The sequence below is a fragment of the Antechinus flavipes genome, chromosome 2, assembly GCF_016432865.1.
Source record: "Antechinus flavipes isolate AdamAnt ecotype Samford, QLD, Australia chromosome 2, AdamAnt_v2, whole genome shotgun sequence".
Lineage (NCBI taxonomy): Eukaryota > Metazoa > Chordata > Mammalia > Dasyuromorphia > Dasyuridae > Antechinus > Antechinus flavipes.
The window spans coordinates 569,772,909-569,791,321 of NC_067399.1; the positions used below are offsets into that span (position 1 = coordinate 569,772,909).

The following is an 18,413-nucleotide window of genomic DNA, read 5'->3' on the forward strand; positions in this document are numbered from 1 at the left end:
CTACGAAACCCCGTGTTCAATTTTTTTCCCTCTCTTCCCTAGTTGGCAAGTGATCCAGTATATGTTAAACATGTGCAATTCCCCTATACATATTTCTACAAATTTGCTACACAAGAAAAATCAGATCCAAAAGGAGAAAAATCAGATCCAAAAGGAGAAAAAATGAGAAAGAAAACAAGATGCAAGCAAACAACAACAAATGAATAATAATCTCTTGGTTCTACACAATTTCACTTAGCATCAGTTCATGAAAGTCTCTCCAGTCCTCTCTAAAAATCATCCTGCTGATCATTTCTTACAGAACAATAATATTCCATGACATTCATATACCATAATTTATTCAGCCATTGCTCAACTCATGGGGCATCCACTCAATTTCCAGTTCCTTGTCACTACAAAAAGCACTTGTGGGTCCTTTCCCCCTTTTTTATGATCTCTGAGTTACAGATCCAGGAGAGAGACTGCTGGATCAAAGAGGATGCAGCATTTGATAACCCTTTGGGTATAGTTCCATGTTGCTCTCCAGAATGGTTGAATCATATACTGCCATCTTAAAAAAAAAAAAAAAACTTGTTTTTTTTATTGTAATTTTCACTTGATTTGTCCTTTCTCCCTAACTTATTGAAGATTTCCTTTAAGGCAGTGGGTATGTCTTAGACTTTTTGATGGGCCCACAATCTTCTGAATATAATAAGAAATTAGTAAATATTGTTAGTTCCTTGAATGGCAGAGGAATCGTGGGGAACTGCTCATACTCCCTAGCTACAGTGTGATCATTATCTCTATCTCCTATTTGGGAAATCCAGTAGTTTATTGTGAATGAGGTTGATGTGAGAATATAACTTGTCCAAGTCTGGATTTTTCTGTTGCTGTTTTCATGCATTCACCATATGCCCTCTAGAGGTGGGATTAAAGAAAGGATAACTTTTTTCATGATTTAAATTGGTGTTTTGCTCTTCTGGTGATTCTGAAGTTGGGAAGTATGAAGCAGGAAGGTTTAATTAATTTTTTTATTCTGGTGAGAGAAGAAAGGTATTATGAAAAGCAGCACAGTGTGAGTTGAGAGATGGCAGAAAATGTATGCCTTATTGTAAACCCATAGCCTACTACCTCTCGACCAAGAAGAGAGAGAGATTTCATCATCAATAGTCCAAGGCTCAGTTTCTTCATTTATAAAATAAGAGTTTTATCTAGCTCTGTGGTTCCCTCCTATTCTGACATCTATATAATTCTGTGAAATGAGGATTGATAAGGAAGAAAGATGTTCTGTTTTACTTAAAGTGACAAAATAGTTGAATGACAATCACTCCAAGATTTCCTACATTCTATAATATGATCACTTTCTCTACCTCCCATTTGAGAATTCTTATGATTTGTCAGATGTGTGAGCTCTGAACCTAGGAATTAGGAAACTAGAGTTCTAGACATGGTATTGTCCCTAATAAGAGGCATAATCTTAGACACAGCATTTAGTTTTTCTGTGTCTGTTTGCTTCTTCAACTGTTAAATAAATATTATACCTTATAAGGTTATTATAAGTATCAAATTAGATGATCATAAAGTAATAAAAGTGTACAGGTTTTTAAAAAGATTTTTTTGGATGCTTTTTGTTTTTTTATCCCACATTCCAAAAAACTCTCTTACCACTTTAATCCTCTATTGTAAAAAAAATAACCAAACCAACCAATAAAAAACCTTGTCTGACATATACATTTCAATTCTATAGTCCCTCACATCCGTACCAAGAGAAAAGAAATATGTTTCATCAGATTTTCTCATTAATAAACTATAACTACTTTGAGTTTGGCTTCTTTTTAAGTGTTATTTTGAATTACATGATTATAGTTATGCGTGTTGTTCTCTTGTTTTCTGTCTACTTTCTGTACTAGTTCATACAAATCTTCCTGTGTATTTCTGAATTAATTATATTTGAATTAATCATTGTCTCTTATGACATAGTAGTATTCCATTATAACCCAATTTGTTTAATTTTTCTCCCTAAATTGAGAGTGAGCCCACTTTGTTTCCATTTGTTTTTATTTATTATTTTTCTTTTTACCACCACTAATTGCCTTCAGTGAGGTGCTGAATGTGGAATCAATGGCCTATCTTCACAAAGCTCTGAGCTTTCTTCAGGATCTCTTTGAGTCACTGGGAATTCCAGAAGACCAGAGGATAGAAAGGATGGAAGTGGTAAAAGTAAGTATAGCTTTGACTTGCTGATCTTGTTCATGGTATTCAGGGTCCATAAACTTGTTTTATTTTCATATTTGATCACTATTTCAATATAACTGATATCTTTTGTAATCATGTATTTTTTATGCATGTTTTGAGAAAGGGATCCATAAGTATAACCAAACACTTAAACACAAAAGCAGTTGAGAATCTCTGCTCTTGAGGGAGATACTAGTTGAGACAAAGAGTATATCAAAAGGTATGTTAGGCAGCGGTGGATTTCAGTTCAGCCAGCATTTCTTTTTTTTTTTTTTTTTAATTTTTATTTAATAATTACATTATATTGACACTCATTTCTGTTCTGATTTTTTTTCCCCTCCCTCCCTCCACCCCCTCCCCTAGATGGCAAGCAGTCCTTTATATGTTGGATATGTTGCAGTATATCCTAGATACAATATATGTTTGCAGAACCGAACAGTTCTCTTGTTGCGTAGGGAGAATTGGATTCAGAAGGTATAAATAATCCGGGAAGAAAAACAAAAATGCACATAGTTCACATTCGTTTCCCAGTGTTCTTTCTTTGGGTGTAGCTGCTTTTGTCCGTCATTTATCAATTGAAACTCAGGTCTCTTTGTCAAAGAAATCCACTTCCATCAAAATATGTCCTCATACAATATCGTTGTCGAAGTGTATAATGATCTCCTGGTTCTGCTCATTTCACTTAGCATCAGTTCATGTAGGTCTCTCCAAGCCTCTCTGTATTCATCCTGCTGGTCATTTCTTACAGAACAATAATATTCCATAACATTCATATACCACAATTTACCCAGCCATTCTCCAATTGATGGGCATCCATTCATTTTCCAGTTTCTAGCCACTACAAACAGGGCTGCTACAAACATTTTGGCATATACAGGTCCCTTTCCCTTCTTTAGTATTTCTTTGGGATATAAGCCCAATAGAAACACTGCTGGATCAAAGGGTATGCACAATTTGATAATTTTTTGGGCATAATTCCAGATTGCTCTCCAGAATGGTTGGATTCGTTCACAACTCCACCAACAATGCATTAGTGTCCCAGTTTTCCCGCATCCCCTCCAACATTCATCATTATTTTTTCCTGTCATCTTAGCCAATCTGACAGGTGTGTAGTGGTATCTCAGAGTTGTCTTAATTTGCATTTCTCTGATCAATAATGATTTGGAACACTCTTTCATATGAGTGGTAATAGTTTCAATCTCATCCTCTGAAAATTGTCTGTTCATATCCTTTGACCATTTATCAATTGGAGAATGGCTTGATTTCTTATAAATTTGAGTCAGTTCTCTATATATTTTGGAAATGAGGCCTTTATCAGAACCTTTAACTGTGAAAATGTTTTCCCAGTTTGTTGCTTCCCTTCTAATCTTGTTTGCATTAGTTTTATTTGTACAAAAGCTTTTTAATTTGATGTAATCGAAATTTTCTATTCTGTGATCAGTAATGGTCTCTAGTTCATCTTTGGTCACAAATTTCTTTCTCCTCCACAAGTCTGAGAGATAAACTATTCTATGTTCCTCTAATTTATTTATAGTCTCGTTCTTTATGCCTAGGTCATAGACCCATTTTGATCTTATCTTGGTATATGGTGTTAAGTGTGGGTCCATGCCTAATTTCTGCCATACTAATTTCCAATTATCCCAGCAGTTTTTATCAAATAATGAATTCTTTTCCCAGAAGTTAGGGGCTTTGGGTTTGTCAAACACTAGATTGCTATAATCGACTATTCTGTCTTGTGAGCCTAGCCTTTTCCACTGATCCACTAATCTATTTCTTAGACAAGATAATCTCAGAGGAAAGGCTCTAGCATTATGGGGGAGTAGGGTCAGGAAAGACCAATGGTTAAAGAGACTTTAGCTGAGATTTTAAGGAAGCCAGGAGGTAGAAAATTCTAGGTGTGGAATTCAGCCAGTGAAAATGTATAGTTGGGAGATGACCAAAGTCACTGGATAGAGTACATGGAGAGGAGGAGAAGAATTGATTGAATAGGGGCTAACACTGTCAGATGTGGGATTAAGGAAGGTAATTTATGATAACTTTGATAGATGAGTGGAGGATAGACTGGAGTGGGAAGACACTTAAGACAGATCTATCAGATGATGAATATGAAGTGATAATAGCTTGCACCACAAGGGAGGCAGTTATAGAGGAGAGAAGGGGGCATAGTATTTTAGGGGGAAAAGATAATATTCTTATTTTCCAATGTATTTCCTGTTCACATCACATGGAACCACCAGGGTTCCCTGGAACACATTGTGAGAAATACTGATCAGTAGAATTCATGTGGTAATCAACCTGCCTTATACTGTCACGTTTACTTATTTTTTTCTATATTCTTTGTTTTTATTAAAGCTTCTTATTTTCAAAACAGATGCATAGGTAATTTTCAACATTCACCCTTGTAAAACCTTGTGTTCTAAATTTTTTTTCTCTCCCTTCCCTCCACCTTCTCCCCTAGAAGGCAAATAATCCGATATATGTTAAACATGTACAATTCTTCTATACAAATTTCCACAGTTATCATGCTGCACAAGAAAAATCAGATCAAAAAGGAAAAAAAATGAGAAAAAAACAAAAAACAACCAAACAATACAACAAAAAAGTGAAAATACTATATTTTGATCCACACTGTTTCCATAGTCCTCTCTCTGGCTCTCCCATCACAAGATCATTGAAACTGGCCCAAATCATCACATTATTGAAAAGAGCCGCATCCATCAGAGTTGATCGATGTATAATCTTGTTGCTGTTCTCTTGGTTCTACTCACTTCATTTAACTTCAGTTTGTGAGTCTCTACTGGCTTTTGTGAAATCATCCTGCTGATCATTTCTTCTTTTTTTTAATTACAGCTTTTTATTTTCAAAATATATACATGGATAATTTTCAACATTTACCCCTACGAAACCCCGTGTTCAATTTTTTTCCCTCTCTTCCCTAGTTGGCAAGTGATCCAGTATATGTTAAACATGTGCAATTCCCCTATACATATTTCTACAAATTTGCTACACAAGAAAAATCAGATCCAAAAGGAGAAAAATCAGATCCAAAAGGAGAAAAAATGAGAAAGAAAACAAGATGCAAGCAAACAACAACAAATGAATAATAATCTCTTGGTTCTACACAATTTCACTTAGCATCAGTTCATGAAAGTCTCTCCAGTCCTCTCTAAAAATCATCCTGCTGATCATTTCTTACAGAACAATAATATTCCATGACATTCATATACCATAATTTATTCAGCCATTGCTCAACTCATGGGGCATCCACTCACTTTCCAGTTCCTTGTCACTACAAAAAGCACTTGTGGGTCCTTTCTCCCTTTTTTATGATCTCTGAGTTACAGATCCAGGAGAGAGACTGCTGGATCAAAGAGGATGCAGCATTTGATAACCCTTTGGGTATAGTTCCATGTTGCTCTCCAGAATGGTTGAATCATATGCTGCCATCTTAAAAAAAAAAAAAACAACTTATTTTTTTATTGTAATTTTCACTTGATTTGTCCTTTCTCCCTAACTTATTGAAGATTTCCTTTAAGGCAGTGGGTATGTCTTAGACTTTTTGATGGGCCCACAATCTTCTGAATATAATAGGAAATTAGTAAATATTGTTAGTTCCTTGAATGGCAGAGGAATCAGTGGGGAACTGCTCATACTCCCTAGCTACAGTGTGATCATTATCTCTATCTCCTATTTGGGAAATCCAGTAGTTTATTGTGAATGAGGTTGATGTGAGAATATAACTTGTCCAAGTCTGGATTTTTCTGTTGCTGTTTTCATGCATTCACCATATGCCCTCTAGAGGTGGGATTAAAGAAAGGATAACTTTTTTCATGATTTAAATTGGTGTTTTGCTCTTCTGGTGATTCTGAAGTTGGGAAGTATGAAGCAGGAAGGTTTAATTAATTTTTTTATTCTGGTGAGAGAAGAAAGGTATTATGAAAAGCAGCACAGTGTGAGTTGGGAGATGGCAGATAATGTATGCCTTATTGTAAACCCATAGCCTACTACCTCTCAACCAAGAAGAGAAAGAGAGAGATTTCATCATCAATAGTCCAAAGCTCAGTTTCTTCATTTATAAAATAAGAGTTTTATCTAGCTCTGTGGTTCCCTCCTATTCTGACATCTATATAATTCTGTGAAATGAGGATTGATAAGGAAGAAAGATGTTCTATTTCATTTAAGTTGTCAAATTTATTGGCATAAAGTTGGGCAAAGTAACTCCTAATTATTGCTCTAATTTCCTCTTCGTTAGTGGTGAGTTCTCCCTTTTCATTTTTAAGACTAACAATTTGATTTTCCTCTTTCCTTTTTTTAATCAGATTTACTAAGGGTTTGTCTATTTTGTTGGTTTTTTCATAGAACCAACTCTTAGTTTTATTAATCAATTCAATAGTTTTTTTACTTTCAATTTTATTGATCTCACCTTTTACTTTTAGAATTTCAAGTTTAGTGTTTGACTGGGGGTTTTTAATTTGTTCCTTTTCTAGCATTTTTAATTGCAAACCCAATTCATTGACCTTCTCTTTCTCTATTTTATACAAATAGGCCTCTAGAGATATGAAATTTCCCCTTATTACCGCTTTGGCTGCATCCCATACATTTTGGTATGATGTCTCATTATTATCGTTTTCTTGGGTGAAGTTATTAATTATGTCTATGATTTGCTGTTTTACCCAATCATTCTTTAGTATGAGATTATTTAGTTTCCAATTATTTTTTGGTCTACTTCCCCCTGCTTTTTTGTTGAATGTAATTTTCATTGCATCGTGGTCTGAAAAGGATGCATTTACTATTTCTGCCTTACTACATTTGAGTTTGAGGTTTTTATGTCCTAATATATGGTCGATTTTTGTATAGGTTCCATGAACTGCTGAAAAGAAAGTGTATTCCTTTCTGTCTCCATTACATTTTCTCCAGAGATCTATCATATCTAGCTTTTCTAGTATTCTGTTTACCTCTTTGACTTCTTTCTTATTTATTTTCTGGTTTGATTTATCTAATTCTGAGAGTGCAAGGTTAAGATCTCCCACTATTATAGTTTTACTGTCTATTTCTTCTTGCAGCTCTCTTAGTTTCTCTTTTAAGAATTTAGATGCTACCCCACTTGGTGCATATATGTTTAATATAGATAGTGCTTCATTATCCATGCTACCCTTTAGCAAGATATAGTGTCCTTCCTTATCTTTTTTAATTAGGTCAATTTTTGCTTTAGCTTGATCTGAGATCAGGATGGCTACCCCTGCTTTTTTGACTTCACCTGAAGCATAGTAGATTTTGCTCCAACCTTTTACCTTTAACCTGCATGTATCTCCCCGCTTCAGGTGTGTTTCCTGTAAACAACATATTGTAGGATTCTGGCTTTTAATCCATTCTGCTAACCGCTTCCTCTTTATGGGGGAGTTTACCCCGTTCACGTTTATAGTTAGAATGACCAATTCTGTATTACTTGCCATCTTGTTAACCCCGGTTTATGCTTTCCTCCCTTCTTTCCCCTTTCCCCCCCTTCCAAGTATTAAGCTTGTGAGCACCCCTTTCAGCCAGCATTTCTTAGGCACTGTGGAGATATCACAGTAGAGCTAGAAATATAAAAGTGAGACAGTCCCTGCCTTCAAGGAGTTTATACTCTACTTGAGAAACATAAATAAATGCAGAATAAATATAAAGTAATTCCAGGAGAGTATAGGGAGGATATTGCCCAGCAAATAGCATCTAACACTAGACTTTGGATTTGAGGGAAACTATTTCTTTATTTGAAATTAGTAAAGGAGGAGGGGGAAGAGAGGGTTGCTAGGGGCTCAGGTGATAGAGCACTGGTCCAGGTATCCAGGAGAACCTAAGTTCAGATCTAGCCTCAGATACTTACTAGTTGTATGACCCTGGGCAAGTCATTTAACTCCAGATCCTCCTCCATCTCCCTTTTCCCCAAAAAGGAAATTAGTTGTAGGATGTCAAATCAAGATGCTTATACCTGAGCATCCCTCTTTTTTCAACATTTACTTTTTTTTTATTAAAGCTTTTTATTTTCAAAACATATGCATAGATAATTTTTCAACATTGATCCCTGTATAGTCTTGTGTTCCAAATTTTCCCCTCATTCCCCCCAGCCCCTCCCCAGATGGCAAGTAATACAATATATGTTATACATGTTAAAATATATGTTAAATCCAATATATGTAAACATATTGCACAATTATCTTGCTGCACAAGAAAGATCAGATCAAAAAGGAAAGAAAATTAATGAGAAAACAAAATGCAAATGAACAACAACACAAAGTGAGAATGTTATGTCATGATCCACACTCAGTTCCTGCAGTGCTCTCTCTGGGTGTAGATGGCTCTCTTCATCAGAGATCATTGAAACTGGCCTCAATTATCTCATTTCAACATTCACTTTTAAAAGATTTTGAGTTACAAATTTTTTCTCTCTCCCTTTCTCCTCTTCTCCCTTCCTAAGACGGAAAACAATCTGATATAAGTTATTCATGTACAATCTTATTAAAAGTATTTACACATTAGTCATGCTGTAAATGAAGAATCAGAATACAAGGAAAAAACAAGAAAAAAGACTATGGAAATAGTATGCTTTAATCTGCATTCAGACTCCATAGTTCTTTCTCTGGTTATGGATGGCATCTTCCATCACAAGTCTTTTGCAATTGTCTTGACTCATATTTGCTGAGAAGAGCTAAGTCTGTCATAGTTGATCATCACACAGTATTGCTGTTACTGTATACAATGCTATCCTGATTCTACTCCCTTCACTCAGCATCAGTTCATGTAAATCTTTCAGGTTTTTCTGAAATCTGCCTGTTCCTCTTTCTTACAGCATAATAGTATTCTATTACATTCCTATGCCACAACTTGTTCAGCCATTCCTCAGTTTATGGGCATCTCCTCAGCTTCTAATTCTTTGCTATCCCCAAAAGAGCTGCTGAGCATCCTCCTTCTTGAAAGCCCTGGACTTTCATGTTCCCAAGAATCCAAAGAAGTTGGATTGCTAATTTTCCCCCTCTCATGCCATAGAGCCTTTTGGACACGATAATTGCAGAGGAAGAGAACAAGAAGATGAGGCTTCTGGAAAACATAGCATTATATCGAAAACAGCTAGACAGTCTGTGCTTTGAATTAAATGTGGAACATTTTCAAGTAAGTTCTGAACTAATTGGAATATTTCCCCAATTCTTTCTAGCCTCCCAGTGTTAATTTAGCGTTTTATTTCTTCTCTAGATAAATAGGTAAAAACAATTTTAATGTGCATTTTTAAAACTTTGAGTTCCTGATCCCCTCCTCTCCTCCCTCCCCACTCCCCACATTGAGAATACAAGCAGTTTGATACAAGTTATACTTGTGTCAGCCTTCCAGTCTTTAGATCCTCCTTTTAGTGTAATAAGAGTCACTCGAGGAGGTAGTATTTGGGCAGAACTGATGTGGGTTTCCTCTAGTACAGGAGGAAGAGGGCATCACCATGCTGCAGCTGAAGAAGGACTTAAGCATCCAGCTGGAAGTCAGATTAAAGCAGAAGGAGGATAGGCTATGCGAGCTGAAAAGGCTTCAGGAGCAAGACCAGGCCTTCTGTGAACTCCTTCACACATCCCCCTACAGCATGGACAGGGGCTCAGTGCCCAGCCTGGAGGAGCTGGACCAGTTCAGATGCTACTTGGCAACCCTGGCTGAGACAAAAGTATGTGGCAGACACCTGGCACTTCGGTCCTTCCCTGGCACATCACAGCCAATCTGCTGACCCGTAGTGGTGGTAGTAGTAATAGTTGGTAATAATAGCTGACATCATCATCAAAACAATCCGGAAAGATATTCTCATCATTCCCATTTTGCAGATGAAGAAACCAAGGCTTAAAGAGTTAAGTAACTTGCAACATCTAAGTAGCACAGGGCTAGAGCACCAGCCCTGAAGTCAGGAGGACCTGAGTTCAAATCCAGCCTCAGACAATTAACACTTCCTTGCTGTGTGACCCTGGGCAAGTCACTTAACCCCAATTGTCTCAGTAAAAAAAAAAAAAAAAAAAAAAAGTTGTCACTTGCCCAGGGTCACATGGGAAGCATAAGGGTGAAGCTGTCCACTGTTCTTTCCAGCACACCACACTGTCTCTCGTTAAAGAGTTGTATGGTTGGAAAGTCCATCCCTTGTGGCTGTCCTTGTGATGATGAGCCCCAGCTAGGTCAGGCAGCTTCTTCAGAGTTTGTTGCCAGGTCTGTATTTGGGGACTTTTTGGCTTGTGAGGAACTGCCACTTACCCCCGATGACAGGTCCGGCTGAAGCTTGTACACGGAGGCACCTTTTTAAAAAGTCACTCTGAGGAGGATACACATTTTCTGTTCTCTTCTAGGCCTGCAGGCTGGAGGAGTTTGTCAGCGCAAAGAGGCAGATCCTGCTCCTTATGGAAGAGTTAGATTACACTCCAGACACAAGCGTCGAAAAAGATATGTTATGTGGAGATGAAGATACTTCTGACCTGTCACTGGAAAAGCTTGCAGCTCTGCATGACCTGCTCCATCAGGTATGGAGATGCGACCGCAGGTCCTGCTTGGACCTGATCTGTTGCTGAGGGAGTGCTAGGATCAGGACCTGGAGATTGCCCTGTTCTGAGCCAGATGACTCAGCCAGAGCCCTACGAGTGTTTCACTGTCCCTTAATAACACATCCATTCTCTTTGTTACCTTTATCCCCATTAGAATGGGGAGAGGAAATGTTATTTACCAGGAGGAAAAATGGGGGAAAAAATGGCAAAAATCTCTAATTTTGAATTAAAAAAAAAGCAAATTTCCAAATGAGTGAAAGATATTTAACTAATAGATGACAGTAACTGTGGAGAAGTGTTGGGAAGAGGCAGTGTTTGAGCAGCACTGATGTGTTTTCTTCTTTTAGAGGAGAGCATCACTATCTTGCTAAAGTTAGGAGTGTATGTATCACTTGCAGTTCCTCCATTAGAGCGTATATATACTTAGAAGCTCCTCCATTAGATTGTCAGCTCCTTGAGGGCAGGGACTGTCTCTGGCCTCTTTTTGTCTTCCCAGTGCTTGGCATAGTGCCTGGCACATAGTAGGATGCTTTATAAATGTTTATTGATTGATCCCCTTTATCAATCTAGAGTTTGGTGATAATTTCTGGTCTGGGATGTTGAGATTCTATTCTACAGTATTTCCCTGAAATGATGATTTCTGGATGTTCCATGGTCCATATGCTGAAAGAATTGTAAATATAAACATGACTCCCTGATTTAAGGCAAATACTCATTTGCTCTCCCTCTCCCTACAGGTTGGTAGATTTTAGGCATCTTCCTCAGGAAGGGAAATGGCCTATTGTGAAATGGCCCTTTTCTCTTTTTCTTTTTTTTAATGGCAGTTAGAGGTGCTGAGAGCTGAGAATGAGATTGTGTGTGAAGAACTACATGCTCAAATTCAAAAACTCTGGAATGAGTTACAAGTTCCTTGTGAGGAGAGAGAAACCTTGGCTACACTTATGATTGGCTCATTATTCAAGAGAAGAAAAGTGGTAAGGGAAAACAATAGGCATTAATGCTGCTGGCTGGGAGGATGGTGACTTTTGGCCCATGGGCCACTTCAAGAATGCCCTCTCATTTCACTTTTCTTGTTTCCTTCAAAATTTGATATGGATGCTATCTTCTGTGTCCAAAGCTTTCCCTGATTTTCTCCCACTGCTGATATTTCCCCTCCTCATTGCTTTCTGGTTATTTTGTATATGATTTTATGTATATGTATGTACATGCCATTTTTCCTGATAGAATACGGAACAGAAGCTTATTGAAAGTAGGGACTACTTCATTTTTGTCTCTGGTAGTAGCTGATATAAACTAGGTGTTTGATAAATGATCACAGATTGATTGATTGGGCCAGCAGTGGAATTTGTAATGATTGTTTATTTTAAATAGACCCGATTCCTTAATTCCAGTCTATAAGACTTCTTTTGGGGGAAGAAACCTCACTATGGTTTTAGTCTTGGAAACCATCATGGAATTGAGGTTTGAAATATTCCATTATTTTGTATTAATCCAGCTGTTCAATAAGCTGATACCTAAAAAACCATTCTATAGGAAAGAAAATTTTTTTTAATGTCATAAATTAAGGCCCTATATCTGGCCCATTAAAAGGAGAAAATAAATGCAGCAGAGCTCAGGTGAATGTTCAGTATAAAATTATGATGGAATGATACTGTGCTATAGGTAATAATGAGCTTAATGATCATGGAATGATCTTTGCACAAAAAAATGAAGAGTAAAATGAGCAGAACCAAGAAAACACCATATATAGTAACAGCAATATTAAGAATGATTGTGAATGAATACTCATTTTGAATCAAATTAAAGATCGTATGAAGAATGACTATCTGCATCCAGAGATAGAACTGATAAATAGAAATATGTATAGAATAACTTTACATATATACATATTATGTGTATATATATTTCTTATTTATGAATAATCATAGCTATTTCTGGGTCAAAGGGAAGGGAAGAAAAAAAAGAAACATGATAATTTTATTATATGTCTAAAAGGAATAACAAATTGTACATAATAGATTTGCAATTTTGTGTGCCAGTCTTTTTTTTTTAATTAGATTATGTTATGGAAATACTTGTTTTATTCCATAAATTAAAAATAAATAAAATTAAGCAAACCACCAAGAAAGGAAAAGCTGTTTTTGATGCTTCCTTCCCCTTTTGGCAGCTTCAGTCAGAAGTAGATCGATTGGAAGAGCTGAAGATTGAGAACCTGAAAAAAGTGATTGAAGCTGTGAGGGAAGAACTGTCTCTGTATTGGGAAAAGTGCTTCTATAGTCAGGATCAGAGAGAAGCCTTTGCCCCCTACTATTCTGGTTGGTATGGGAAATGTCAACACAGTCTCATAGATAAACTTGTCTGCTCATTCTTTGTGTGATTCTGTTTTCTCTTATTTGTCTAACAACAAATATCCACGTTTATAAGAGGCCATTGGACGTGACCTGCCTTTTCTAGTTCAGGGAATCACAATTGAGGGTCGGGAGGAGCTTTGAAGATAAGTTAGTCTGGCCTTCTCATTTTACAGATGAGGAAAAATGAGGCTCAAGGGAAATAATAGGATACTCAGTATAAGGCAGTAATGTGATGTGGCAGCCAGAAAAGCTAACATGATGTAAAGTTAACCTGAGAGAACTAGGAAGAAAGTGATTTATTTTGGGGGGGAAAGAAGAAAAGGGATACCTGGACTTAGGACTTAACTAGTCTATTTCCCCTAAATAAAATCCCTCTACTTGGGCAGATTAATACCTATTCATAATTTACATCTTAGATATCCAGAGTACAGACAGATTTAGTGACTTGTCCAGGGTCCTAACACCAGTATTTGTTGGAGGCAAGATTTGTAAGCAGGGCTCACTATATACAATATCACCTTCCTTTCATATCAGTCAGTCTGTCACATTGGAATTAGCTCTGGGTGCTATATTTTGCAAAGGAGACTACAACCAGACCAAGACAGGATTGTTTAGGAAGTGGAGACAATGTTGTAGCATGGTTATTTAAAGGAACTTGGAGTATTTAACCTGGAAAAGGAAAGGTTTTGGTGGGAAGGGAAGGGAATATAGGAAAAGTGATAGATCTTCAAATATTTGGGGAATTGATTGAGGAAAAAGGATTGGATTTCCTCTGCTTGATCCCAGAGGTTAGGGAGTTGATTATTTTGGTTTAGTGTGAGGAAAAAAATCTAATAATTAGACCTGTTCAAAAGTAGAATTGGAATACCCAGGCAGATCTATTCCCCCTCGCTGAAGGCCTTCATGTGGAAGTGGCGTGAATATTTGTCAGGTCATAGAGGAAATTCTTACTGGATTATTGGTAGATGAATTCTAAGGTTTCTTCCAGCGATGGGGTTTTGTGATTATTTCAATAATGAGAAGTTCTCTGCCCCATAAGGTGAGCTGTTTTATTGGCAGATGTCTATAGCTGAGAGTCCTTTCTTTTGGTGACTTAAAATCTATCTCCTTCCTGCTGATCTTAGTTATGTCCTCTGAAAGATTATCGAACAGATCTGGTCTTTTCTGGGATTAACTATTCCATTTTAGACTGAGATTTAAGGCTACTTATGTGCTTCAGAGATAAATGTGGATCATATTTTGTACAAGATCCATTCTTTCTATGATATAGTTACTGGATTTCCATCATGGTCTAAGCCTCCTCTTTGAAATAAACTTTGTTTTTTCAGGACCCTTTTAAATTATAGATATCCAGGTCTCAATAAAATTGCTGAGGAATAACCACTAGACCTGTGATTTCATTGATATACAGAATTCTCAAGTGATAAAGCTCCCTTTACCAAAGCAGGCTGGCATACTTTCTGCAATTAAACTCTTAGTAAGTGCTGAGATGAGGTGATTTGCTTGGGTCACATTTTTGGATTGGTGCTATCTACAGATTTTTTAAAAAAGTAATCATACCTTCTATGACTGGCCAGGCAAATTTATAGTTTGAGGTGGGGGCGTGGAGAAATAGGGACAGGGGTTAAATTTTAAATGGTTAAGCTCAGATTTGTAGGACAGGTCGCCTTGGCTTGCATCCTGAGTTTCATGGCTCTTTGGAATATATTACTCCATTCCCTCTTCCTTTTAATGGATGCAGAAAAGTCCTGTATTATTTGATTGTCCTTTCCTTTTTATTTGAAGGTCTCTCCTGGTGGTTTGCAGAACTTATTTCTGAATTGAATTGTTAATCATGGTATCTTGGAGTTTGCAGCATTTTTTTTTTTTTCCTGGAGACAATGTATGATTTTTTCCATTGGAATTTCATTTTTTGTGTTTTGAAGTTCTGTATAATTCTCTTCTGTTTTTCCTTCATTTTGGTGTTAGTTTTTTATCTGTTATGTTCTTCTGGGAGAGCTTTGGTGCTTGAGTTGTCTCTGTACATCCTGTTTCAAAAATCAATGGCATATTTGCTTGTATAGTGAGCATATTTTCTTTAATTTTTTTTGTTCTTTTTCTTTTACATTGTTCTTCAGTTCTATGTATTTATACCCTCAATCTATTGTTCTCTCTTTTGTTTCTTTGGTAAGGATTGCCATTTTTCTATTCTCATTATTTTTGTTGTGCAGTCCATAAATTCAATTCCCATAATTCTTGTTTTTCTTTTAAGCTACTCAGAAACAGCATATTATGATCCCAGGTTCACTTCAAGTTCTATACGATCCTTTTTCTCACCAAGTGTTGAATCATTTTCCTTCATTTTGCAATATTTATTCATTGATGCTGAAACTCATTTATTAGATCCAGAGGCCAAATTTCCTTCTGATGTGACTGTTTTCCCTATTGATATATGTTTGTATACAAGGTCTTTGAGTTTTCTTCTTCCTGAAATCCTTGGTAATTTTTGTCTTTCCTCCCCTTATTTTCCTCATTGCTCAATTCTGATTCCTCCCCTATAATTGTGGTTTTCTTGGAGACTGGATATCAGAGCATGTTAGCTTCCTCCCCACAAAGGGCATTTCATTGTTTCCCAATCTAGGTTTCTTTCCCAATGACTTTTGAGTGGTCAGAACTAGCCCTAGCTCTTTATCTTAGGCCCATTGGAGAGTGCTGCCCAGCTCTCCACAGTTGAAGTACCCTCTCCTTCATCCGTCCCACTCCCTCCTTCCCTCAGTTTTCTGACCTGGCAGCAACAGTTCAGAATTTTTCTACATTAGTGCTTCTGGACTGCAGCCTCCAGAAGCTTTTTTGCTTCTGAAACTGGCTGGCAACATTTGAGGCAGCCTCTGTAGTCTAGAGCCAGGGCCTTTACAGCACTGGAAAGAGATAGAGGTCTGGTGTGGGGTGGGAGGGGATGATCAAGGAGCTGAGGTGGATTTTAGTATAAGCCTCTGTCCTGTTCTTGGGTTTGCTAGTCCTGTTAATATGGGAGGTAGGGGTGGGTGCTGAGTGAGCTCAGGGCCATGAGCGTCAGTTCCTGGGTTTGGAGGATTTTTCGTACCATTTTTTGGATTCTGAGTGTCTTAGATCATGGAAACAGTGTATGCTGTTTATCTTTGGTACATAATTACTATTTTGGAATTTAAGAGGTCATGGAGATCAGAGAAAATTTCCAGTCTACAGTCTTGTTGCTCATGTGACCAAGAAGTTCCATTAGCTGTTATTCTTATCTGTCTGGTGATGGGATAGTTGGGAAGTAATGAAGATGGGGCAGGTCTCCTAGGATACAGTAATCATTGAGTAATTAGTTAAGAGCTTAAAAGGCTGAAAGGAGCTAGCCTAACATGGTGGCAATAGAAATACAAAGAAAGTGATGGCTACAAGAGACATTTCAGAGAAAGAATTAGTAGGATTTGACCACTAACTGAGAGGGAAGACGTTAAAAATGTCTTTGAGGTTTTGAGATTAGGTAATGTCATTGATAAATATAGAAAAAAAATCCAAGTAGGGGAAGTTTGTTTCCAGTACCAAAGATGTTCAGTTCTAGATGTCCTAAATCTGTGATAATGGCAGGAAAGTGAAATGGAGATGTCTTAGGCAATTGTGAATGTGGGATTAGAGCTTGAGTTGGTTTTACTCTAAGTGGAATGCAAGTTGCTTGAGGGAAGGGACTTTTTCATCCCCAATGCCTAGCATAAATCCTTTCACATAGTTGGTACTTAATAAAGTGAAATTGAATGTCAGTTTGAGAGTCATCCAGATAGATTATAGCTAAAGCTGACTGGATTGGCTTTTCAAAGGGAAATTATAAATTTGATATTACTCTATGCGTATTTTTCAGTGTTATGTCATGAATTAATAACTATGAGAAGGGAAATAATAATGAATAACATTTATATAAAATTTTAAGGTTTGCAGATTCCTTCATGTGTATTATTTCATACAAATCACACAAAAACATGAGGCAGGTTATATTATTATCCCCATTTTACAGATGAGGAAACTTAAGCTGAGAGAGTTTTGTGAAGACTGAATTAGCACCCTGGATACCTTAGAATCAGCTGAAGTCAGGATAAGCAAAAGTCCTTGGTCTTTATTCTTGGTCTTTAGGGGGAGAATTGGATGGATGCAGGATTTCCACTTCCTCTTCTACCACCAAAATGACTCTGGCCTGTCTTACTCCACCCCCTAATCCCTCCCACAATTTTCTGTATACACCAGAAGATTGAGTCAGCACAGAATAGTGGAAAGGGCCATTTTCCAAGCATATGCTAATAGAGTATTGTCCAATTGGTAATTAGCCTTAAGTGCTGGCTTGTCCAACCTCAGTGCATCAACTCAGAGTTTCAGCCTTTTACAGAGTTTGTGACTTGTTTAGGAAACATAGCTAGTAACTCAGGGGTAGAATTTTTATTTAGATCTTCTTACTTCCAAGTCCAGTGCTCTGTCTACTATGATAGAATGAAAAGGAGAAATCTTTAGTGATCTAGGAATATTTCAGGAGACAGTCACACTTGTTAGTAGAGGAATTGGGGAAGGCATCATGAAAGAATGGTACCTGAGCTAAAACTTGACAGAATAGAAGCATTTCAGTAGGTGGACATGAGGAAAAAAGGCATTTCAGTGATGGGGGATGGACATCCTAATCCTAATCTTAGGTAAATAGAATTTATACAGTTATACAGAGGCAGAAGAATTCAGGGTAAGACTGGGGAACATCTGGCAATCTGGTTGTCTGGCTTATAAGATTCACAAAGGGAAATAATATGAAATGAGGCTACAAAAATAAGTTGGAGTAAAAATAGAAAGGCTCTTAAATTCTAAGCTAAAATAATGTGTTTTTTCTTCTAGACAATAGAGAAACATTGGATATTTGTAGGCTTTGGACTAATGTAATCAGACCTGTGCATTAAGATCATTTTGACATCTGTCTGAAGAATAGATTGTGAAAGGGGAGAGATGCCATTGAGCCTGTGTGTAGGATCTGGTTCTCAGTAAAATTTTATGCAGTTGATTGGAAAAGTACCAAGGCTGACATCCTCATTTATCTCCATAGTTACATAAATACAACATGACTTTAAAGTCATTAATGGCAGTCTACTCACTGGGCTAAAGATGGTAATGTTGCTCCATGAAAATCTATGTGTCTCTTGTATCACTGCCTTTTCCCCATATCTTTTGTCTATGCTTTTTTGTCTTTCTGCCTTTTAAGAAGGCAAATGGTGAGAAAATTAAACATTTAAGGTGAATTTAAGCATAGTCTAAAAAGACTTCATTTTAAAAAATGAAC

The 18,413-nt window shown here is 37.0% G+C and overlaps 1 protein-coding gene across 1 annotated transcript in view; it reads left to right on the top strand.

Moving 5' to 3' along the window:
• Window positions 1–2,066: 2,066 nt before the first annotated feature.
• The window catches only part of LOC127551410 (protein regulator of cytokinesis 1-like), a 29,910-nt gene continuing 13,563 nt past the window's right edge, over window positions 2,067–18,413 (top strand). The window contains exons 1-6 of the mRNA XM_051981128.1: window positions 2,067–2,199; window positions 9,238–9,360; window positions 9,662–9,895; window positions 10,560–10,730; window positions 11,576–11,725; window positions 12,919–13,066. Of these exons, the coding sequence (XP_051837088.1) occupies window positions 2,101–2,199; window positions 9,238–9,360; window positions 9,662–9,895; window positions 10,560–10,730; window positions 11,576–11,725; window positions 12,919–13,066 (925 nt within the window). The 5' untranslated portion in view covers window positions 2,067–2,100. The remainder of the gene's footprint in view (window positions 2,200–9,237; window positions 9,361–9,661; window positions 9,896–10,559; window positions 10,731–11,575; window positions 11,726–12,918; window positions 13,067–18,413) is intronic.